The sequence below is a fragment of the Coregonus clupeaformis genome, chromosome 16 (genome assembly GCF_020615455.1).
Source record: "Coregonus clupeaformis isolate EN_2021a chromosome 16, ASM2061545v1, whole genome shotgun sequence".
NCBI classification, from domain to species: Eukaryota; Metazoa; Chordata; class Actinopteri; order Salmoniformes; family Salmonidae; genus Coregonus; species Coregonus clupeaformis.
Window position 1 is genome coordinate 54,501,300 of NC_059207.1, and position 25,305 is coordinate 54,526,604.

Sequence of the window (25,305 nt, forward strand, 5' to 3'; positions counted from 1 at the left end):
CAGTATAAATATGTCCACACTTTCGGCCCCCCTCAGGTTCTCTGGCAGGCTATTCCAGAGGCTGGGGGCATATTATATAAAGGCTGCCTCTTGGTCCTAGGCTTTGAGATAGTTAAAAGGCCAGTGCCAGAGGACCTGAGGGACCCACTCGGTACATAACTTAACTTATAACTAATGTCATTTGGCACTGCCAGGGTAAACAAATGTCACATAATACATCTTGACAGGCCTGTCTGACCTCGTATGAAGGTCCACACTCTTACAGTACCAATGCCTATTTCAGACCTACACAACCAACAACTTAAGAATAATACAAGCAGAGTTCTTCCCTAATTTTATTGACCTCATGCGACCAGCCTGGACACAACACTAACAAGGTGGAGCCACTGGCCACTACCTCGCCAGGCTGGCGTGACCCTAGATGACAGGGCACAGTGGGACGACTTACTGACCAATCCTGGCAGATACAGACAGAGCCTCAGTGAATGGCCACACAAAAACACATGCAGACCAACCAAAACACAGACAAAACAGCAGATGCTCTTATCCAGTTAGTGCATTCATCTTAAGATAGCTAGGTGGGACATAGTAAGTACACTTTTCCTCAATAAAGTAGCGATCAGCAAAGTCCGAGCTAGATTTATTTTTAAGGGTGGGGGTCGAGGTGAGGAGGGAGATTATTTAAGATACTTGTTGAAGAGGTAGGGTTTCAGGTGCTTTCGGAAGATGGGCAGGGACTCTGCTGTCCTAGCTTCAGGGGGAAGCTGGTTTGGGTGCCAGGACAGAGAAGAGGTTGGACTGGGCTAAGCGGGAGCTGCCCTCCCATAGGGGTGGGAGAGCCAAGAGACCAGAGGTGGCAGAACGGAGTGCTCGGGTTGGAGTGTAGGGTTTGAGCATAGCCTGAAGGTAGGGAGGGGCAGTTCCTCTTGCTGCTCCGTAGGCAAGCACCATCTTGTAGTGGATGCGAGCTTCGACTGGAAGCCAGCGGAGTGTGCGGAGTAGCAGGGTGACATGGGATAACTTCGGAAGGTTGAAAATCAGGCGGGCTGCAGCATTATGGATAAGTTGCAGGGGTTTGATGGCACAAGCGGGGAGCCCTGCCAACAGCGAGTTGCAGTAGTCCAGACGGGAGATGACAAGTGTCTGGATTAGGACCTGCGTCGCTTCCTGTGTGAAGTAGGGTCGTACTCTACGGATGTTGTAGAGCATGTACATGCAGGAGCGAGTCACTGCTTTGATGTTTGCAGAGAATGACAGGGTGTTGCCCAGGGTCACGCCAAGGTTCTTTGCACTCTGGGAGGGCGACACTGGAGTTGTCCACTGTAATGGAGAGGCCTTTGAGTGGGCAGGCCTTCCCCGGGAGGAAGAGCAGCTCAGTCTTGTCAAGGTTGAGCTTGATGTTGTGGGCCAACATCAAAGGTATGCAGAGATGCGTGTCGCCACCTGGGTGTCAGAAGGGGGGAAGGAGAAAAGTAGTTGAGTGTCATCCGCATAGCAATGATAGGAGAGACCATGTGAGGATATGACGGAGCCGAGTGACTTAGTGTATAGAGAGAAGAGGAGAGGACCTAGATCCGAGCCCTGGGGGACACCAGTAGTGAGAGTATGTGGTGCAGACACAGATCCTCTCCACGTCACCTGGTAGAAGCGGCCTGCCAGGTAGGATGCAATCGAAGAGTGTGCAGAGCCTGAGACGCCCAACCCTGAGAGGGTGAAGAGGAGGATCTGATGGTTCACTGTCGAAGGCAGCGGATATATCTAGAAGGATGAGAACAGAGGAGAGAGAGTCAGCTTTGGAAGTGCGGAGAGCCTCCGTGACACATAGGAAAGCAGTCTCGGTTGAGTGACCCGTCTTGAAGCCTGACTGGTTAGGGTCAAGAAGATCGTTCTGAGAGAGATAACGAGAGAGTTGATCAGAGTGTTTTGGAAAGAAAAGAAAGAAGGGAGGCAGGTCTATAGTTTTTGACGTCAGATAAGTCAAGTGTTGGTTTCTTGAGGTGGGGAGCGACTCGGAACATTTTGAAGTCAGAGGGGACGCAGCCAGTGGTCAGGGATGAGTTGATGAGGGAAGTGAGAAGGTCTCCAGTGATGGTCTGGAAAGAGAGGAGGGGATGGGGTCGAGCGGGCAGGTTGTCGGGCGGCCAGACCTCACTAATTACAGGATGTTATCTGGAGAGAGAGGGGAGAAAGAGGTCAAGGCGTAGGGTAGTTCTGTGTGAGTGGGACCAGTGGACTCCATAGGCTAAGTGAATGAGGAGCGGATGTCATCACCCTTCTTTTCAAAGTGGTTGAGAAAGTCGTCCACGGAGGGGGAGGGGGTGGAGGAATAAGGAGCGAGGAGAAGGTGGAAAATAGTTTCCTAGGGTTCGAGGCAGAAGCTAGACATTTAGAGTGATAGAAAATGGCTTTAGCAGTGGATACAGAGGCAGAGAAGGTAGAGAGGAGGGTGAGAAAGGATGCTAGGTCCTCCGGAAGTTTAGTTTTCCTCCATTTTTGCTCAGCTGCCCACAGCCCTGTTCTGTAAGCTCACAATGAGTCACTCAGCCACAGAGCAGGAGGGGAGGGCCGAGTTAGCCGGGAGGAGAAGGGATAGTGCAAGTCATAGGATGCGGAAAGGGAGGAGAGTAGGGTCGAAGAGGCAGAATCAGGAGACTGGAGGGAGAAGGATTTAGCAGAAGGGACAGATGAGTTTAGTAGGCGAACAGCCTCTAGCAAAGATGAGGTCAAGCGTATTGCATGCCTTGTGAGTTGGAGGGAATTGGGAAAGGGTGAGGTCAAAAGAGGCTAGGAGGGGAAAGAGAGTTGGAAAGAAATTACTTGAAGCCAGACGTCGGGAGGTTGAAGTCACCAAGTACGAAGAACGGTGAGCCATCATCAGGAAATGAGTTTATCAAGGTGTCAAGCTCATTGAGGAACTCTCTAAGGGCACCTGGTGAGCGATAGGTGACAACAATGTTAAGCTTGAGTGGACAAGTGACAGTGACAGCATGGAATTCAAATGAGGAGATGGACAGGTGAGAGAGGTAGAAAATAGAAAATCTCCAGTTAGGAGAAATGAGTAGCCCTGTGCCACCACCGCGACAACCAGATACTCTTGGAATATGAGAGAAAACATAGTCAGATGAAGAGAAAACAGCTGTAGTAGCAGTGTTTTCTGGATGTCTCTGCAGCATAGGCTGAGATGAACTTGGTGTTCTTGACCGCAGATCGGCAGCGCCAAACGTTGCCAGAGACCCGGAATTTCACATGGGTTGTGCGCGCAGGGTACACTAAATTAGAAGGGTTGGAGCCAAGGGGTGGGGAGCGTCTGTAAAGCCTACAGGGAGAGGAGTGAACAGGTATAGAAAACACACATATAGTTGCCAAAGCTACAAAAGAGCAAAAAGAGATCATCAGAAAATAACCAGGTAAGATACTCAAGGGAGAGAGTGGTGTGGAGCCTTCCTCGTTCCTTCCTCTAACAACTCCGCAGAACAACTCTGCAGAACAACTCGGCAGAACCGTCTTTGTTTCGGCGACGGTATTTGTTTTGCAGACTAGACCACCACTGAGAAACCAGGGGAGACTCAAGTACTGACACTAATTGCTAATTGCAGAAGTGAAGAACACACCTCCCTGTACTAATTGCTGATTGCCTAGGAGAGGAGAAACCACTCCCCTCCAACACAGCTACTGATTACCAAAACAAGTCACATGCAGACCAACCAAAACACAGACAGACCACATGCAGACCAACCAAAACACAGACAGACCACCGATACAGACAAAAGAAAACACAGACGAGCCAGATCCCTTTCCGAAACACCACAGGAGCTCTGAGGCTCTTGTTGTTTCTCATGATCTTGTGAGACAAGACACTGACAGAAAGTGTGTTCTTTCTTTCACTTGGCAGCTGCATTTTAGATGCAGAAGAACACATGGAGAAAGGGCATGGCTGGAGGTGAAGGCAGGCAGCACCACGTAGCGACTGTGGTTTCACAATAAGATGAGGCGACTGGTTTGGTTTCGTGTTCTAGAACACACTTCTCTTCTCGCTGGCTGCCCTTGAGGCAGAACTGTCTCCTCAAGACAGAACAGGCATGTTTTCATCTGTCTTCATTGTAGATGCCTTGCTCCGGGCCCTTCCTTTCTCTATCTCAATTTTCTCTCTATTCAGAAATACAGTGTGTCTATCTATCTATAATGTCAGGGCAGAAAGGGGAGGAGGGAGGATGCGTGTAGAGCTGCATTCGATATGGGCAATGCTCAAAGCAGGCAGAAGAAGTGGAACACACACAGCACAGGGGTAGGTTACAGGGCAGGCAGGCTGCACCAGTCCAGACGAAGACAGCAGACAAAAAAATGCATGGAGACAGGGAGCACTATGGTGACCCAGCAGCCCATCTGCACTGCAACAAAGGGTGGCCTCAATTTCCCTGAGATAACTAATCATCTTAGCTCTTAGTCCAGCCAGGGGAATGGGTGGATGGATGGGTGGGTCGGACTGCTCCACTCTGACACAAAGGGCAGGGGATCGCTCTGGTCCAGACGCTCATGGATATTTGGACACTTGTGTGAAATAGGTCAGTCGAAAGAGAGAGAAAGAGAGAGGTGGAGGGAGAGAAAGAGAGAGAGACAGACAGAGAGACGTACACCTAAAGTACACACACACACTAACACACACACACACACTCTGCCTTTTCAGCAGGCCACACATTGTTGGATGTGTTGATGGATCCTTTAGCCATTTGGCCTCCAGAGGCTGAGAGGACAGCTGAAGACTGAGAGGAGTGGGCTTGAGTCACATAGAGGAGCAGTGGGCTCAGTCTCTCTCTCTCCCTGTCCCCTCCTGCCTACTACATTCTTGGGGCTGGCTGGGAGGGTTAGGGAAGAGGAGGAAGGGAAGAATGGGGTGTAATGGTGTTCTGTGAGAGATCACCAGTGGTTAATGAGGTGTGGGGAATGTACCAGATAAATCACTGTAACCCCCCACAGCCAAACTTACAGCAGGGCCAAGCCCACTCTGCCCTGAGCCAGGCCTGGGCCAAGGGAACCCTTCGTGGCAAAAAAGCTGTAGGCCTATCCTCATAGTAGCATATAGCAGAAACATTCCTGTCCCACTAGCTTGAGTCTGTTGTGACCTTTCACCCTTTTGCAGGTGTGTTTTTCACAAACATTTTGTAGTTATAAAACACTCAGTGGTGGAAAAAGTACCCAATTGTCATACTTGAGTAGAAGTAAAGATACCTTAATACAAAATGACTCAAGTAAAAGTGAAAGTCACCTGGTAAAATACTACTTGAGTAAAAGTCTAAATGTATTTGGTTTTAAATATACTTAAGTATCAAAAGTAAATGTAACTGCAAAAATATACTTAAGTATCAAAAGTAAAAGTAAAAGTATAAATAATTTCAAATTGCTTATATTAAGCAAAAAATATATCCCAATGTTCTTGATAAAAATTGTTTTACAGATAGCCAGGGGCATACTCCAACACTCAGACATAATTTACCAACAAAGCATTTGTGCATTTACTTGTTGAAGTCACCGCACCACTCTCTCTCTTCCATCGGGCTGAAAGTGACACAGATCGAAGAGTTGTCTGGCACTGTCAGGGGGAGGGCTCCAGGAACTGCAGTCCTGGAGTCTTCTCTGAAACATGCACGCGCACACACACACACACACGCACAAACACAAACACACACACTGTAGTCCTGGAGCGTTCTCTAAAAAACAAAGAGACTTTGAGACTTTCAAGTGAGCGAAGCGAAGAGCTCATCTCTCAACAACCAGCCTTATGATCAGGAAAAACAGGCACTGTGTCACTACTGTGCATTCCAATCTTCAGATACACCCTCTCAGTTTTCTCTGCTGCACTCAACACTACAATTTGTTCTTTACAGGATGTTTACATTTTAAGTTCAAAGAAGGGTTAATCCCACGACTCATATATACACTTCATAAACATGCATATTATTCAACCCAGTGACAATTGAACGGTGGAAAATAGCCAATATGCTAAAAGGCCTATATATTTTTCTTTAGTGCAGTTGACATGTCAAGCATATCATTAGAGGATATCGTAATGAACTTGCCTGGTGAAGTTCAAAGGCAAGTCCCTCAAAGATGTTATCTGTGATTGAATAGAGGAGAGAGGTAAAACTTCAAGCTACCTTTTCCTGTTGAACCTGAAATGTGTATAAGAAGGTGAGGTGCAACACAATCACTCTCCATTCTAAAAATAAATGTGTATTATAAATCAAGTTTAAAAAACGTACAGTGCAGTGATGTTTCATTCGTTTTGGTCTACACATAGGCCTTCATCAGAAAGAGAATATGCTAATGTAAATGTTTGCTCTGTGCATTGAAGTTCGAAGTAAAGACAGTCGCTGAAGGGTGTTAGTAGTGATTGATTCGGGAGGATAGGGGTAAAGCCTAAAGCTGCCTGGTGCACTTCAAAGTGTGATCACTGATTCTGTTATCAGAAATACTTACAAAACATCATTACCACGCTATCTGTCTGACGTTTTTATGAGATGGTCCATTGATTTATTATTACGCTATATATTTTCTGTTTTATTATACTATTTACATTTTACATTTTAGTCATTTAGCAGACGCTCTTATCCAGAGCGACTTACAGTTAGTTACTATAAAGGAAAAAGTTATGATGAGATATTATATGATCCCTTGGTTGTAATATATCATTAGTGCCTGGAGTTTGTTTCTGGTCATGTCATGTGGTCAGTGTCCCACGGTATTATATTTTACATTTGAATCCTTTTCTCTTAACCAGAGTAAAAACAACCCAGGTAGGTAAAAACAACCCACTTTTTAATCAGTTGCCATCTTGCTGCACCTGCAGAGTTGGTGTAGGGTGAAGTTGCCCCTAGATGCTGATCTGGGGTCAGTTTTCCCCCACTAATGGTTAAGGTTGGGATTGAGTGAGGGAAAGCTGATCCTAGATCTGTACTTAGGTGCTAGGGGAAACTTCACCCCGGAGCTGGAGAGTTAAACAGTTCAGGATAGAGTCAAAGTCATATCAGCTCATCTCCCCTCAGTAGGAGTGAGACTGTTCACATAGGACACCTGAGACTGAGAACGCTCCCTCCATTCAGGCCCTTAGTGTAACTGACCAGCCATTCCAGGCCCAGGAAAGCACAGGCACCATTGTTCCGGCAGCTCAATGGCGCCATTGTGGGGGCGAAAGTGAGACGTGGGCGGCTCAGTGGCTTAAGGAGCTCTCTATGCATCCCCTCCCCACAGATAGATGATTTAATGCACCTGTGGTCATCTGATTGTCTGTTTTTCCTAGGGCATCTACTACAGAGAATATGGGAAAAACATATTTTAAAGCCTGCAGGTATAATGCATTATGATGCAGTTATAATGCATTGTAAGCCCCTTATGATGTCTTATTATCATCTCATAATGGTAGTATGTTTTCAACACACACAGACATACCTGGTAGAGTTTGTTGTTTAAACCAGAGAAACTTTCAAGTTGTGTTATTGTGAGCGTCCTTCTCATCACAGTCATTCCTGTTAGAGACAGATGAACGTCTACAGTAGGTGGTCTCATCCTCTCCACCCCCTCACACACACACACACACACAGCCACTTACTCTGACACACATGTGCGTGCGTGCGAGCAAGAGTGTGTGTGTCTGTGTGCGTACATGCCTGTGTGTGAATGTGTCTGTGTGACTAATCTCTGTCTCAGCCCTGACGCCTGTCTGTCAGTAGAAACAGCCCCTCTCACCTGTCTGTTCCAGACCCCTCTCCAATGAGTAAACTCTTTGTTGGGTCTCAATGACCCCTGACCTCTCACAACTCCGCCCACATTACCCCTGGGGGGAAATGCCTGCACACAGGTACAAACTGGCTTTCCGTATCCCTAGGGGGGGGGGAAGAGGAGGGGACGGAGAGAGAGAATCACTTGATAGATTAGCATTTCTCTCTCTCTCCCTTTCTGTCTTTCTCTCAGTTACATGGTCTAAATAGGGCCATTGCCATTAGGGAATTAAATGGATTGGATTTCAAGGAGAGGTAGTTATACAGACTGGCCGTTAATAGGAACAACTAGACGCTTGTTATCAAACCTTCGTCTGGAGAAACAAGAGAAGATAAATACTGTAACATGGTGACCCTCTTACATAGGAATCATCAGAGCAAAGCCAAGTCCAAGCAAACTGCATGTAGGCTATGGGATAGCTTGTATGGGATAGCTTGTATGGGATATCGGATAGTTTATATGGGGATATGGGATAGCTTATATGGGAGAGCTTGTATGGGATATGAGATAGCTTGTATGGGATACTGTAGCTTATATACAGTGTATATAGAGGAACCATATTATCCTCTTTGATAAATAAACCTGCTCTGTGAGTAATTTATTATTGTGAATTAGGACTCAAACCACACAGAAGAGTTCAGTTGTAAATTAGGACCCGGTGAGGGCAATAGTTCAGTCGGAAAAATCAAAATATGTGAACTGGGACAGAACCTAGACAGAGAACACATCCTGTGCTGAGACTTGCCATGTGCCCTCGACCGGTTTATGTATGACCTGAGAGGAGGAAAATGGGGGTTACGTCCTCTATTACAGGGTACTGAGTCACACACACAAACACTCCCATTGAAAATGTCAGTAAAGACTAAGTTAGGGAATATCCAGGCCAAGAGGGCCAGATGTCCTATGGGAATGAGACAGTCAAGAATGGCATTCTGTTGTCTGCTTTTTCGGTTAAAGACATGTCACCCTCGATATCTTCTGGCTCACGTTATCTTATCCTTGGGCCAAATGGGAAGAGCCCTTCAAAGAATATTGAAGAGATAAGAATCATCCTAATTTCTTGAATATAGTCTGAACCCTCTGACTTGACAGACATCTTTTCGCATGCTATTCTACACAGATTGGAACACACACACACCCATAAACACACACCATGCCATATGAGAACTTCCCTGTGGTCTAAACAGTAGTTAAAGCAACCTGCTGTCAAAGTTATTCAAATCACTAATGACATGTTGTTCACTTTGAAAGAGGATAATGATGAATTGAAGAACTAGTCTTCCTGGGGTCCATTCTGTGTCAGACTGCAGGAAGACTAGCTGTCGCCATTGGCGTCGGCTAATGGGGATCCTAATAAAATCAGAAATCATAAATCATTCAAGCGCTTCTGAAAGAACCCCACAGGGGCAGACAGACATTTAGGAAAGCCATGCTTTTCATCTCCCAAGTTCCCAACTGTCCTGCCATCGGATCCGCCAATGGAATATAAGCCTATCTCCCCAGGACACATAACGCAGTGTGTGTGTGTGTTTGTGTGTGTGTTTGTGTGTGTACTTGCGCAGTGTATGTGCATGCTTACTTGCTCTCTATGTGTGTACCAGGCCCCCAGTGTCCGGTCTGGAGCGTGAAGTCACAAACTCTGCTGGTTGGCTACTGCCTGGCAACCTAGCGGTGCTAAAAGCCCTGGTCTGCTCTAGAAAGCCAATGTAAATTACGATCACCAGAACATACCAAACATTTTTTTTAGATGGCTGTTTTGGGCTCTAAAATGTGTTTATTATGCTCAATCCCCACGGTGAATTGTTATAATGTTCGCTACAAATCGAGACATTTCATTAAATAGTGATCAATTCTGACTACTACATTTGTCGTCACACAGGACCACGTGCTGACACAGACCAATCATGGGCCGGCAGGCTATGAGGAGGGTCGCGACCTCATGCCATAGACATTAAGGTTGACTCTCTCAGGCAGGATGAAAACGACTACATCGACCATGATCCTTTGCTAGTTACGGCCACTTTCACCACAATCATTAGCGATTTTTTGGTGCCATTCAGCCCCATTCAGCAATATGGCGCACTTCAAATTCAAATACTTCCGGCTTCATGCGCCATCGGGAGTTTTCCATAGGAATACATAGGTGATTACTATCAACTGGTTTTAATGTCTATGGTGTGTACGTGCACACTCATTTTCATTTTCTCTCCTTTGTTCCCTGGTTCAGTCAGTCACACAGAAAGCCCTCTAATTATTCATTTAGAACAGAGTTGTGTTCTGTTCGCTTCCTTTAATTAGCTTCTTCTGCTAGGAGCCCTCAGGCTAACGCATTGATCTCCCCTGTCTTCTATGTCTCTGTCGTGTTGTAACACGGCTAGCCAACACAGACACACACACACACAGATGTACGCAGGCAGACACACAGTGCACCACGCACACACATAGGACGCACAAACACACACACACAGACGGATTACAGGACGCATACACAAAGCATGCTCTGACCAGCTGGCAAGTGTCTTCACTGATATTTTCAACCTCTCCCTGACCCAATCTGTAATACTTACATGTTTCAAGCAGACCACCATCACCAAGACCGCCAAGGTAAACTGTCTAAATGACTATCGCCCCGAAGCACTCACATCTGTAGCCGTGAAATACTTTGAAAGGCTGATCATGGCTCACATCAACACCATCATCCCAAACACCTTGGACCCACTCCAATTACACAATACCGCCCCAACAGATACACAGATGACGCAATCTGTCCAAGCACATCACTGAGCTCAGGACACTGGGACTGAACACGTCCCTCTGCAACTGGACGCTGGACTTCCTGATGGGCCGCCCCCAGGTGGTGAGGGTAGGCAACAACACATCTGCCACGCTGACCCTCAACACGGGGGCCCCTCAGGGGTGCGTACTTAGTCCCCTCCTGTACTCCCTGTTCACACACGACTGCGTGGCCACGCACGACTCCAACACCAACATTACGTTTGCTGATGACACGACAGTGGTAGGCCTGATCACCGATGATGATGAGACCGCCTAAAGAGAGGAGGGCAGTGAGCTGATTGTGGACCAGGAAATGGAGGGCCGAGCACTCCCCCATTCACATTGACGAGGCTGTAGTAGAGCGGGTCGAGAGCTTGATATTCCTCGGTGCCCACATCATTAAGGAATTAACATGGTCCACACACATCAAAACACAGTTGTGAAGAAGGCACGGCAACGCCTCTTCCCCCTCAGGAGGCTGAAAAGATTTGGCATGGGCTCTCAGATCCTCAAACAGTTTTACAGCTGCACCATTGAGAGCATCTTGACTGGCTGCTTCACCGCTTGGTATGGCAACTGCTTGGCATCCGACCGCAAGGCGCTACAGAGGGTATTGCGTACGGCCCAGTACATCACTGGGGCCGAAGTACCTGCTATCCAAGACCTCTATACCAGGCCGTGTCAGAGGAAGGCCCTAAAAATGGTCAAAGACTCCAGCTACCCAAGTCACAGACTGTTCTCTCTGCTACCGCATGGCAAGCAGTACCGATGCACCAAGTCTGGAACCAACAGGACCCTGAACAGCTTCTACCCCCAAGCCATAAATAGCTAACCAAATAGCTACCTGGACTATCTTCATTGACTCATCACATACACTGCTGCTACTCTTTATTATCTATCCTGTTGCCTAGTCACTTTACCCCTACATACATTATATGTACATATCTACCTCAATTACCTCATACCCCTGCACATCGACTCGGTACTCTGCATTGTTGGGAAGGGCCCGTAAGTAAGCTTTTCACTGTTAGTCTATACCTGTTGTTTACGAAGCATGTGAAAAATAAAATTTGATTTTGATTTGATTAGACACCAAACACATACATGCACACACAGAGCGCACCACACACACACACACACACAGGACGCACAAGAACACAGACAGCACACACACACACACACACACCGTGTGAACACTCATACATACACAAATGTGTGCACACACAGACACACGTATACACACACACACACACAAGCTTGTTTTCCGTCCCTCAACATCTCCCCCTTCTACACCAGAGGGGTGACACCAACAGTAAAACGAAGAAGGCTGGGTCAAATAAAAACAACATTCTGTTTAATAATCAGCTGCCTATAGTCTTACTGAGGCTTGTTCCACTGCCATAACCACCAATAACCTCCCTTCACCGCACTGTGTTTTATGGTGCACAAACACACACACACACAGTATGTGTTTTAGGAAAGCCTTGTTGCAGTGCCTCATTTACAACAGGCTAGATTTATGACGTCTAAAGCCCTGAATCAAGTATAAAACACACAGACACACATAAAGACATAAGGCAGGAAACACCCTCTCTCTTTAATAACACTAACTAGAATGTCTCCACATCTCTTTTTCCTATGGGAGTTATGGCATATTCTCTCTGTTTCATTTTGTTGCTCGTAAATCATGCTGGAGTAAAACAGAGCAGAACAGAGCTATCTTGGCCCTAATAAGACTCAGCTGTATTTATACGTTGAAGACTGAGTATGGGGAGTTTCATTCCAAAACGCTATATATCCATTTTCAGAAATGCTGGTAAATTCGCTTTATTGTTTAAAGACATTCTGAAAGAGATTGGTGTGTTTTTTCACTATCTCATCATGGAATGGGGTTGTTCAATGACAGACATGTACTCTGTTTGTATAAAATATATCACTTGGTGGTTTCATTTCAGAGAGACAAATAATCATGTTTATTTGCTAAAGGCTATATATACACATCACTTTCAGAGAAATAAGTAGTACTGCTAGGTTTTACAAAGTCAAATGTAACAAATAACTACATTTTTAATAACCCTGCATAAATTGGTCATAACATTTGATCGGATCTTCATCTAAGTCACAACAATAGACAAACACAGTCTGCTTAAACTAATAACACACAAATTATTGTATTTTTCTTGTCTATATTGAAGACATCATTTAACATTCACAGTGTAGGTTGGAAAAAGTATGTGAACCCCTAGGCTAATGACCTCCAAAAGCTAATTGGAGTCAGGATTCAGCTAACCTGGAGTCCAATCAATGAGACGAGATTGGAGATGTTGGTTAGAGCTGCCCTGCCCTATAAAAAACACTCACAAAATTTGAGTTTTCTATTCACAAGAAGCATTGCCTGATGTGAACCATGCCTCGAACAAAAGAGATCTCAGAAGACCTAAGATTAAGAATTGTTGACTTGCATAAAGCTGGAAAGGGTTACAAAAGTATCTCTAAAAGCTTTGATGTTCATCAGTCCACGGTAAGACAAATTGTCTATAAATGGAGAAAGTTCAGCACTGGTGCTCCTCTCCCTAGGAGTCTCCATCCTGCAAAGATGACTGCAAGAGCACAGCGCAGAATGCTCAATGAGGTTAAGAAGAATCCTAGAGTGTCAGCTAAAGACTTAGAAATCTCTGGAACATGCTAACATCTCTGTTGACGGGTCTACGATACGTAAAACACTAAACAAGAATGGTGTTCATGGGAGGACACCACGGAAGAAGCCACTGCTGTCCAAATATAGAGAGCGGTTCACACCAGTCATCCTAAGAATATTGCTGAACTGAAACAGTTTTGTAAAGAGGAATGGTCCAAAATTCCTCCTGACCGTTGTGCAGTCTGATCCGCAACTACAGAAAACGTTTGGTTGAGGTTATTGTTGCCAAAGGAGGGTCAACCAGTTATTAAATCCAAGGGTTCACATACTTTTCCCACTCTGCACTGTGAAGGTTTACACAGTGTGTTCAATAAAGACATGAAAACGTATAATTGTTTGTGTGTTATTAGTTTAAGCAGACTGTGTATCTATTGTAGTGACAGATGAAGATCAGATCAAATTCTATGACCAATTTATGCAGAAATCCAGGTAATTCCAAAGGGTTCACATACTTTCTTGCCACTGTATACATTTGACATTTTAGTCATTTGGCATGCTCTTATCCAGAGCGACGTACAGTAAGTGCATTCATCTTAAGATGATAATTATTATATTATTTATTACATTTGTAAAGCGCTTTTCATTATACAGAATAATCTAAAAGTGCATTAAAAATATTCGTCTAAATTATTTTCGGAAGCTACACGGAACATATCCCAGTCCGCGTGATCAAAACAATCTTGAAGTCGGACTCAAGTCAGAGTCCTGGACTCAAGTACAACAACACTGCCTGATAGCCCAGATAGCTAGGTGAGACAACCACATATCCCAGTCAAATATACAGGATACGAGCATTCCATTCCAGTTAAACAATGAATATATAGCGTTTTAATTTTCATACACATCTAAAATCTATGAATAGAAAATCTGAGAACAGTAATATTTTACACACACATGAAGGTACCCATAAGCAATCATTTCTGATGAAAAAACTTAAATGTAAAAAGGTTTTGGGAAATAAACTCTTCATATAGACATACAGAGATATATATTTCTCTGTTTGTGAGTTTATAAGGAGATAGAGATGGGGAGAAAGAGCATGTGTGAGTAAGGGAGTGATCAACAGAGGGAAAGACAGAAAGAGAGCGAGAGAGAGAACGAAAGAAAGAAAGAAAGAAAGAAAGAAAGAAAGAAAGAAAGAAAGAAAGAAAGAAAGAACGCTCTTTCTTTCTCTTTCTTTCTTTCTTTCTTTCTTTCTTTCTTTCTTTCTTTCTTTCTTTCTTTCTTTCTTTCTTTCTTTCTTTCGTTCGTTCTCTCTCTCGCTCTCTTTCTGTCTTTCCCTCTGTTGATCTTGTAAACATAGTCAGTGAAAAGTATTATTTCCTTGGTGTATGATACTTAACATTCCAGGAGAGACAGATGAGCCTGTGTGTGCGTGCGGGTGCGTGCATGTGTACGTGTGTGTGAGAGTTGTTAAGGTGTTGACAATGCGGCGGTAAGGTGGTGGCATCGTTAATGGGCCTCTGGGATCCTATCCAAGCTTCAAAATACCTTCCTGTGTTACTGTAAGGCACTGAGACACACACATTACTGTAGGTCGGTAGAGGTCCGGCCATGATGAGCATCTTAAATTGCCTGACTGTGAGTGAATAGTATTTTATGACAGGGGAGTGTGTTTTTAAAATCTCCTTCTCCCTTTGTGACATTACAGCATTCCTAACCAGGACGTGCTAATGAGTTTCTCTCTTCATGGCACCACAGAGGAATGTAGTTAGATGTAAATCAACCCGCGGCGTTAGCTATGAAGCTAAAGAGACCCCACGCTGTCCGCTCGTAGCATGGCCCACACAATGACATTAAAGACCGTATATATCATTTATGATCTGTGTGGGCAGACTGACCCTTATTAGGAGTTGCGTAGTGTGTTGCTGCTAAACTGACCTTTTGTGTTCCCCCGGAGTGGGAACATTGTGCATTCTTTAGGCCGGCACACAGAGAGTGGCCACTGAGACACTGACCATTGAGACATTTACACTGTATAAAGAGCGAAATGTTGAGTCAATACTGGTGTGCTGCAGATATTTGTTCCCCCTCATGAATGAGTCCTGCAGGTCGTTAGCACTTGGCAGCTAGTTTAGAAAGACTTTAGAAAAGGCTGGTTTATTAAGTCATTGTCTTCTTATTGTCCTCCTCCTCCCTCACTGTCTTTCTGTGTGTCTCTCCCTCTCCTTTCCTCTCATCTCTCATGTATAAATATCCCTGGCTGTGTGTTTGATGTTGTGGCATTTGTTATCATGCTGTGGCCCTCTCCCCACTGATGCTTTTAGGTCTGGTCTAGGTGTCTGTTCCTTCTCCAGAGGTGTCTTATCCTGTTGCAGACAGACAGACACCCCTGAAGTCTGTTTCTGTTGTTGTTTTGTCTGCAATGAACCCTGGGGTGTGGTAACTGATCTCTTCCTAGCCGAGACAGCAAGTTGTGATGATTCTGTCTACAGACAGGTCCTCCTGTGTCGGGGTCTGTGTATTTCTGTGTGCGTGTGTGCGTGCGTGCGTGCGTGCGTGCGTGCGTGCGTGCGTGCGTGCGTGCGTGCGTGTGTGCGTGTGTGTGTGTGTGTGTGTGTGTGTCTCTACTGATGTGTATCCCCATGCTGTGCTCTCCCCAGGCCTCTCTCCAGTCTGGCCTGGCTGATATAGGTGTTGCTGCCTTCATATACCTTCTTTCCCTCATCTCCCCAACGGCTTGTTAAACCAAATTCCACTGACGGCTTTAAAGTGTGTGTATTTATTTTATTACAAGCAAAGATTTTGTACTGGTTGTGCGGCTTGCGTCTGTGTAGCAGATGTAGCTGACGAACAATGCTTTGCTCAGGGCCTTTCTTCTGTTAAGGCATTTTTGCCATAATTGCCGACGTTAGCAGAAAAATACTGCCACCTTCCATTGTCATCTCAAGTTCCTGAGCGAGCAAAGCTGTGATTCAGGGCTAATATCACACACACACGCACGCACACACACACACTCACAATCCAAGAGTTGCTGAAGCTGCTGCCGCTGGGATCTACAGGACAAAGGCAGATAAATTGACAGTAGTCTGCAATCTTCTTGTCAAAAGAGAACCACGGGGCCTGCTGCCTTTAATCTCACTGCTGAGCCCTGTAGTACCATTCCCTGCTGTTTGAAAGCCTTATTGAAGTGGTAAGTACCTGCCTGGGTTAGCTTTAGCTCAGGAGAGGACGGTTGCTATACAAACCACCAGGTGTTTACCGGGGTGTGTGTGTGTGTGTGTGTGTGTGTGTGTGTGTGTGTGTGTGTGTGTGTGTGTGTGTGTGTGTGTGTGTGTGTGTGTGTGTGTGTGTGTGTGTGTGTGTGTTTGTGTTGCTGTACACACCAGGTGTTTACCGCTCTAAAGTCTAAACTCGGGTCACACCCTGCATATTTTTACAGGTTTTAGAGTAACTGGAAGAATACCTGGGCTGCTTAAACTCATGTCCTAACATCTACCTGCCTCACCCTGGAGAGTATGAAGTACCTAATCAAGACTCCAAATATCCACATTACTGTCATGTTTGTCTTTAACTCGCCACTTAATCTCCCTCCTAAATCCTCCAGTCTGCCGCTGTGTGCTGCACTGTGCGTGCTCTGCCACACTAAATGAGCCAGACAGAGGTATTAATCGTCTCGTAAAGCGAGAGGGGTTTGACGTGGCTGGAAAGAAGAAAAGAAGGGATAAAAAGAAGGAAAGCAAGACAGAAGGGATAGTCCTGGTGATTTATAGAGGAGAGGGAAGGATGGAGAGGAGTTGAAGCATGTTGTTTCCTTCCCTCTTCACTGCTCCTCTCCTCAAACTCAGAGTGCTCTCTCTCCCTCACCTCTCTTCTGCTCTCTCCATCTCTCTCTCTCTCATCATCGTCTCCCGTCTCCTTTCTCTCTTATCCATCAAACACTCTACACTTCGTTGATCCCGTCATGGCCCTTTGGCCAACAGTGTGGTCGGACTGCGGTCAGAGAACGTGGGCGAGAAGCAGGGCGTAGAGTAGCAACGTTGTCCTGTCCTGGTCTAGGACATTTGGTTTATGTCACAAATGGCACCCTAATTTCCTATATTGCGTACTACTTTTAATCAGGGTTCTGGTCAAAAGTAGTGCACTATAAAGGTGCCATTTGGGACGCATCATTGGTTAGCAAGTGTTCAGCACTGGCCTTTTGAACCTCTTTTGGGATTCCCAGAAGACCTCGCCCTGCTCGTGTTTCGTCCTTACGCAAACGCCAACGCATCTGCGGCATCTGCTATTTACATAGACAAGCTATTGTGTCAGCCAAAACGTTTACATTGGCATCGGCGAGGCAGGCAGCGGGACTGGGAGCGCACGTGTGTGGTCTTCGTCATGATCCACTCTCTCTCTCTCCCTCTATCTCTCCCTGTCTTTCTCATAATACAATACAATATAATACAATAAATGCTTTATTGGCATGAATTTGTGGTTGCCACTGTTGCCAAAGTACTGTATATGAACTATTACAAATCAACAATATGTTCTCTCTCTCACTCTCTTGCTCTCTCGGCCTGTAGAAAACACCCCGAAAACAAAACGTGGACTAGGCATAGGTTTTAAGTCTTAAACATCCAGCATACACCAGTTAAAATGTGTGTGTGTGCTAACAATACATCTACAGGCCTCTTCTAGAACTCATTCTCTCTCTAACTCTCTCTAACTCTTGAAACCTCGTACCAATCTAGCGTATTGTTTGTATAAGGTTAAACACTGAGTATACCAAACATTAGGAACACCTTCCTAATATTGAGTTGCATCCCCTTTTGCCCTCAGAACAGCCTCAATTCGTCAGTTGTCGAAAGCATTCCACAGGGATACTGGCCCATGTTGACTCCAATGCTTCCACAGTTGTGTCAAGTTGGATGGATGTCCTTTGGGTGGTGGATAATTCTTAATACACACGGGAAACAGTTGAGCGTGAAAAACCCAGCAGCGTTGCAGTTCTTGAAACGAACCAGTGCGCCTGGCACCTACTACCATACCCCATTCAAAAGGCACTTACATATCTTGGCTTGCCCATTCACCCTCTGAATGGCACACATACACAATCCATGTCTCAGTTGTCTCAAGGCTTAAAAATCCTTATTTAACCTGTCTCCTCCCCTTCATCTAAACTGATTGAAGTGAATTTCACAGGTGATCCCAATAAGGGATCATAGCTTTCACCTGGATTCACCTGGTCAGTCTGTCATGGAAATGTTTTGTGTATATTTGGTTAGGTTCTTTCAATGAAAAGTTACCAAGGTTTACACAAGTCTCATTCAGCAATCAGGTATATGTGGTTAATAAGGTGGTTAAGCTAATACTGATATTTGCCGTAGAAGTAGCTTGGTTAGCACCTTAGGTTGTTTTTAAACTGTCATATCACTGAGTTGTCTCTCAAACCAGCCATGACAGTCAGATAAACCTCTCTCTCTCTCTCTCTCTCTCTCTCTCTCTCTCTCTCTCTCTCTCTCTCTCTCTCTCTCTCTCTCTCTCTCTCTCTCTCTCTCTCTCTCTCTCTCTCTCTCTCTCTCTCTCTCTCTCTCTCTCTCTCTCTCTCCACAAATTTCATGTGTTCTCTCTAATATATTTTACCCATAGAACATTGAAATGAAAATGAAAGTAATACAATTTGAATCCTAATGAAACAAAGGATTCTGTATCCTACTATATGTATTAGTCCAGGCTTGAAGGTTTTTCTTAGAATATAATTATTCAGTGTTTACAGTTTTGCATTGTATTACTTACTTACACCGTGTTTAATGAATGCACAGTGGATTGGGGTGAAGAACACTTTATTTATCTTGCAGAGAACACAAAGCTTTCTTTTTTCTTACAACCCAACCCCCTGGGACAGTGGCAGCTTCTCTTGTCTGTCCTAGACCATGTCCTCAGAAGTGTGCTTTTATAGGCCGTGTATATTGCAGCAGTAGCTGTCTTCTGCTCCTATTTTACCTCTGTCTCAATAGACCTTCTCCTCTCTCATCAATATTTAGAGAGAGCCCCAGGCTGCTTTACTGTGAGGTATTCTGGGGTCAACACGTCCGCTGTACCCCCATCTCTCTGTCTAGCACAGTTATGGCGATAAATGCGTGTACACTCAAGCATGCAGACACACCCTTCAGCACTGTTTCCCAACTCCGGTCCTCGAGTACCCCCAACAGTACATCTTTTTATTGTGGCCCCTGACAAGCACACCTGATTCTACTTGTCAACTAATCATCAAGCCCTTGACCAGTTGAATCAGGAGTTTCTGTCTGGGGCTACAACAAAAACGTGTGCTGTTAGGGGTAGTCGAGAACCGGTTGGGAAACACTGCCCTACAGCACCTTCAGCGATAGCCAAGTAAAACTCAACTCCACGATGTACTTCACATCAACAGAGTAGAGCGACGAATAGTATGGGTGCTGGAGCTCCTACATCGCATAGAATTAAGTTTTTATCAAAAATTACTAATTTCAGCACCTAAAGAATAGCACGCAATTACACAGGACATTCATTTTATGTGATGTCGGAGCTCCAGTCCACCCACTCTCGTCTCCGCACAACTCCATTGATGTGGAGTACATCGTGGAGTTGAGTTTTACTTGGTTACCTCAACCCTGAAAGTACACTCTTACTGCCAATTTCTCTCCCTATCTCTCACACATACACAAACACGCACAGACAGTTTCACACACACTACCCTCTATGGCAGTGATACTTCCAGTTCGCCCAGAAATGCACATACTCTAGATTCCAACACCCTCTCGCTGTGACTCAGACACCCTTCCTCTCCTCCCTCACCTCCTCCCCTCTCCTCCCTCCTCCCCCACCTCCTCCCCCTCTCCTCCCTCACCCCTCACCTCCTCCCCTCTCCTCCCTCACCCCTCACCTCCTCCCCCTCTCTTCCCTCACCCCTCACCTCCTCCCCCCACCTCCTCCCCCCTCTCCTCCCTCACCCCTCACCTCCTCCCCCTCTCCTCCCTCAGCTCCTCCCCCTCTCCTCCCTCCCTCACCTCCTCCCCTCTCCTCCCTCACCTCCTCCCCCTCCCTCACCTCCTCCCCCTCTCCTCCCTCACCTCCTCCTCCTTTCTTCCAAACCCAACTTTTTGTCTGGTGACAATTAACATAACAATCTCAAACTGAAGCCAGCCAGAGAATTCTGGGGAGATGGCGTTTTTTTTTTTGGCTCAACTCATCGTGTTTCATGGCGTTCCCAGTCCGCCGGAGTGTGTGTGTCTGTGTCTGCATCTGTGTGTGCGTGTGTGTGTGTGCATGCCTGCCTGTGTGTGAGTGTGCCTGTGTGTGTGTGTGTTTGTGTGTGTGTGTGTCTGTGTGTGAGTGTGCCTGTGTTTGTGTGTGTGTGTGTGTGTGTGTGTGTGTGTGTGTGTGTGTGTGTGTGTGTGTGTGTGTGTGTGTGTGTGTGTGTGTGTGCGTGCATGTGGAATCAGGCCAGCCTTTGGAGAAGAAGTGTTAATCACACCTTATAAAACACAACACCCTTCAACAGAGCCACATTACAGACCAGGTTACAGGAAATGTACTGTATGATCTAATGATCTATTACAGAACTACAACCTAGGAATGGTTCTGAGGGCCAATGGTCTGTGTCTTGGGTTAATACCTGTTTTCTTGGGTTAATACCTGTTTTATGTTCTAAAAATGCATACACTCTGAGACCACTCTTCTATGAGACACAGATGGTTCATGGGAAGTGTAGTGTATGCTCTAGTACAGAGCTAAAACCTGCATGTTCAGGGGTCCCTCAGGATTGGCTCTGTGGACCAATGTTCTATATCTTAGTTGTTCTATGAGACACAGGTGGTTTGTGGGAAGTCCCACACAACCACTGTTCTGGCATATGGCTTAGCCTCATGGTAAATGATCTCTGTGGGATTGGTTGTTTCAAACAGGACTCTGGTAATACACCACACAGGTGCATCATGGGAAATCAGTGGAGGCTAGTGGGAGGAGCTATAGGAGGACGGGCTCATTGTAATGGCTGGAATGGAATGATTGGAATGGAATCAAACATGTAGTTTCTATATGTTCAATGTGTTTGATGCCTTTTCATTTTTTCCATTCCAGCCATTACAATGACCCCGTCCTCCTATAGCTCCTCCCACCAACTTCCTATCTGGGAAATATAGTGAATGTTTAATATAATGTGTGATTTTAAGTACAGAAGGGCCTCTCATGAAGAACTACATGACTAACCCATGCTCTCCTCTCTGTGTTTTCTCCAGTGCCAGGTAACCTGGGTTGTTTCAAAGACAGTGGAGACCCTCCCACCCTGACAGGGAGCAGTGAGACCTCAGACAAACTCACCATCCAGAACTGCATCAGCTTCTGCCGGAAACAGAGATACAAGGTACAGAGATGGATGTGTCCCAAAAGTAATGCACTATAGGGAATAGGATGCCTTTCAAGATTTGGTTCACCATCTGAACTCTCTAACTTGTTTCATCCTCAAAAAATCATCTTTGAGGGAAGAATGGCTGTCTGTTCTAGACACTGTATTTCTATGTTTATGACCATAACTATCCTCACATTTCAAATTAATTCAGTGACCCATCAGATGATGAAACATCACAGGCAGCTGTTAATGTACACTCTCTATGGCCTTCTATTGTCTTGGGTACTGACCATGGGTGTAAACAGTGGCAGCTGTTAATGTACACTCTCTATGGCCTTCTATTGTCTTGGGTACTGACCATGGGTGTAAACAGTGGCAGCTGTTAATGTACACTCTCTATGGCCTTCTATTGTCTTGGGTACTGACCATGGGTGTAAACAGTGGCAGCTGTTAATGTACACTCTCTATGGCTTTCTATTGTCTTGGGTACTGACCATGGGTGTAAACAGTGGCAGCTGTTAATGTACACTCTCTATGGCCTTCTATTGTCTTGGGTACTGACCATGGGTGTAAACAGTGGCAGCTGTTAATGTTCACTCTCTATGGCCTTCTATTGTCTTGGGTACTGACCATGGGTGTAAACAGTGGCAGGTGTTAATGTACACTCTCTATGGCCTTCTATTGTCTTGGGTACTGACCATGGGTGTAAACAGTGGCAGGTGTTAATGTACACTCTCTATGGCCTTCTATTGTCTTGGGTACTGACCATGGGTGTAAACAGTGGCAGGTGTTTATGTTCTGTGTGGACACTTCCAGTTTGCCCTGCGACAGACCCAGCACTCAGACGCTGTCTGCACTGATGAGCAGTGACAGTCTGCCCCTCTGTGTGTGTGTGTGTGTGTGTCCCTCTCCGCAGATGGCACTGGCATGATGTTTCCACAGCCTGAGACCATAACGTCTGTTCGTCCTCCGATTGTCATTGTCTCTAATGCACATTTAAAACGCTGTATTGACGCCCTCTGACTTCACTATGACAAACAACCACATCCAACCTTAAGTCAGTCAGACAGGAAGTCGGTGCGTGCGTCCCAAATGGCACCCTGTTCCCTATATAGTGCACTACTTTTGGCCAGGGCCCATAGGGAATAGGGTGCCATTTGGGAGACAACCAGTGACTTAGTGACTCAGTGATTCAGATGCTCCCTGCAAACAGTTTTCTGCTCTGTCACCAGAGGACTTCACGTTTGACTTCCTTCTTCCTTTCTCAAGTAATTTTTCATTTTCATCTGATAAATATGTAACGCATTCACGTCGGTTCGATTAGCGGGCGGAGGAGTCTAGTTACATAAATTCCAGCTTCATGAGAAATTTTTCAGAATGAAGGGAAGTGATGCGGTACCTTCGTATGAATTCATTTATGGGAAGAAAATTACACAATGGTCTTCTTTTAATGGGAGACAAAGGAGCTTTTAGTCAGTGTTCTGCCTCTACACTGAGTATGACTGGGTTGGATCTGAATTCTGAAAGGAAAGGTCAAGATGTTTGAAGAGTTTTGACTGTTGTGGGTCCCAAATGGCAGCCTAGTATAGTGCACTACTTGGTCCTGGTCAAAAGTAGTGCACTATAGTGGGCCCTGGTCAAACGTAGTGCACTATTAAGGGAATAGGGTGCCATTTGGGAAGCATCCTGTGATTCTGTCTCTCATTCTAATACAGCTCAACGCAACATGGCTTTAGGAAATGTTTACTCTGTTTTGACTAAGAGTTGAAGGTTAAGCGGTCCGATGCTATTTCAGATTGGTTTATTTTAGCCCTCCACTGAGGTCTTTGATGTGAAATGGTACTTAACTAGTTACCCTCTAATTACTGCTGACATAATGGGGATTCGTCCAAAATTGCACCCTATTTCCTATGTAGTTGCACAACTTTTGAAACATAGGGAATAGGGTGCCATTTGGAACGCATCAAGAGTGGTGACTGTTCTGTTTCTCCGAAAGCACTGGACTCAACCCAACCACACCATATTATTATCCTCAAACGCCTGATGGCTTTAGAGACATAAATCACTTTGTTTTAGGACAGAAAAACAGTCCTTTTTAGGATGTCTATGGACTCATTCTGAAAGTATGCCTATTAACATGACACGTTAGATGATATAGTAGTATCTCTGATTAAGTGAGGTGGACAACTCTTCTGACTCTACCATCCAGAGTTGGCTTAAGAAGGTTGAGCTCTCTCTAAGGTCTGGTTCCCCTCAAGGTTTCTTTCTTTGCTCTCATCCAAAGGGTTTTCTTCCTCAGTGCTGCACTACACTTTTTAAAAGTGAAGGTCTTACCCTCTTGTAAAGCTTTACGCAAGTGCTAAACAAATCAAGTTTGATTTGAGATTCAAATTTGATGATCATTGATTGATTTGCATGTCTCTCTCTGTTCCGTAGCTGGCTGGGATGGAGTCGGGTTACGCCTGTTTCTGTGGCAACGACCTGGACCTGCATCGCCATGGCAAAGCACCCAGTATGGAATGCAACCACGTGTGTTTTGGTGACCACACCCAGCCCTGTGGAGGAGATGGATGGGTCATCATCTTCGACAGTGAGTAGATAGGAGATCGTTTGCTCTGGGTCGTATTCATTAGTGCACATCGTTTCAAACTGTAGAAATGTTTTTCCCTGTGCAAACAATAAAAACAAGAGTTTCTTATTGTACATATTCAGGTAGTCCTTCACAGTTTTGGGCTGTTTTTTTTCCATTTGGCTTCTAGTGAAAACGACCCTAGTCTGGTCAGCCCGTTATAACTCCCCTAACATCTATGATGCTTCACCTAATATGTAAAAAGTGGAGTTCACAAACCTAGCATATTTCCAGGTGCATGGAGATTTTTTTTTAAGTGAAGGAACCTAATATGAAAGGATTGCAACACTCACCAACTCACTCATTGGAAGAGTCATGTAAACATAATGTTCTATCTCTCCCTTTGTTGTCATAAAATGATTTGATGATTTTGGCAAAACAATACATGCTAAATCTCTTTCTAATAGGCTACACAAGCGTAACGTTTATGCAAGACACAACTGCTAGATAATGAGACACAGATTTCACAGCTGTAGTCAACACAATTACAACAATTATGAAACACTCCTTGTTCAATCTAGTCTCATCTTTCCCTTATGTGTTCAAAACTCTTCATTCCACTCTATCATTGAGAGAGTCTGTTGGATGTGGTTTCTATATGAAAAGGTCTCTATGGCAACTACGAGATGTAGGAGTCAACAGGGTTAGTTATGTAAGAGGGTTAGTTGTATGAGAGACTTATAAGCAAAATGCAAACTTCAATAATTGAACTGTTATCCATTTAATGATCTTTGTCTGTTTATCTCCTCCAGCTCGTGTTGGTGCGTGCGGGGGTAACTACTCTGCCCCCTCTGGGGTGGTCTACTCCCCTGACTTCCCTGATAAGTACGAGGCAGGGAGGGTCTGCTACTGGACTGTCCAGGTATTGTGTCTTGTTTCTTTGGGTTTCGATCAAATGGCACCCTATCCCCTTTATAGTGCACTACTTTTGACCAGGGTCCAACTGTAGGGCGTTATATTGGGGATAGGGTGCATTTGGGATGCAATATTTGTATTTTATTTGTTTTGTTGCTTACATTTGTTGCCTATTGCCTAAAGCATCTTTGGGTTTCAGAAAGTAGTTACTACTATGTATTATTAAGTACTATGTATTATTAAGTGCTATGTATTTTTTATATT

General features: G+C 45.1%; 1 protein-coding gene across 1 annotated transcript in view; it reads left to right on the forward strand.

The window, feature by feature from the left end:
- LOC121584623 (kremen protein 1-like) overlaps window positions 1–25,305 on the forward strand; it is a 110,391-nt gene that overhangs the window by 51,268 nt on the left and 33,818 nt on the right. Inside the window, exons 4-6 of the mRNA XM_041900618.2 lie at window positions 21,448–21,572; window positions 23,994–24,147; window positions 24,939–25,048. Coding sequence (XP_041756552.1) covers window positions 21,448–21,572; window positions 23,994–24,147; window positions 24,939–25,048 — 389 coding nt within the window. The remainder of the gene's footprint in view (window positions 1–21,447; window positions 21,573–23,993; window positions 24,148–24,938; window positions 25,049–25,305) is intronic.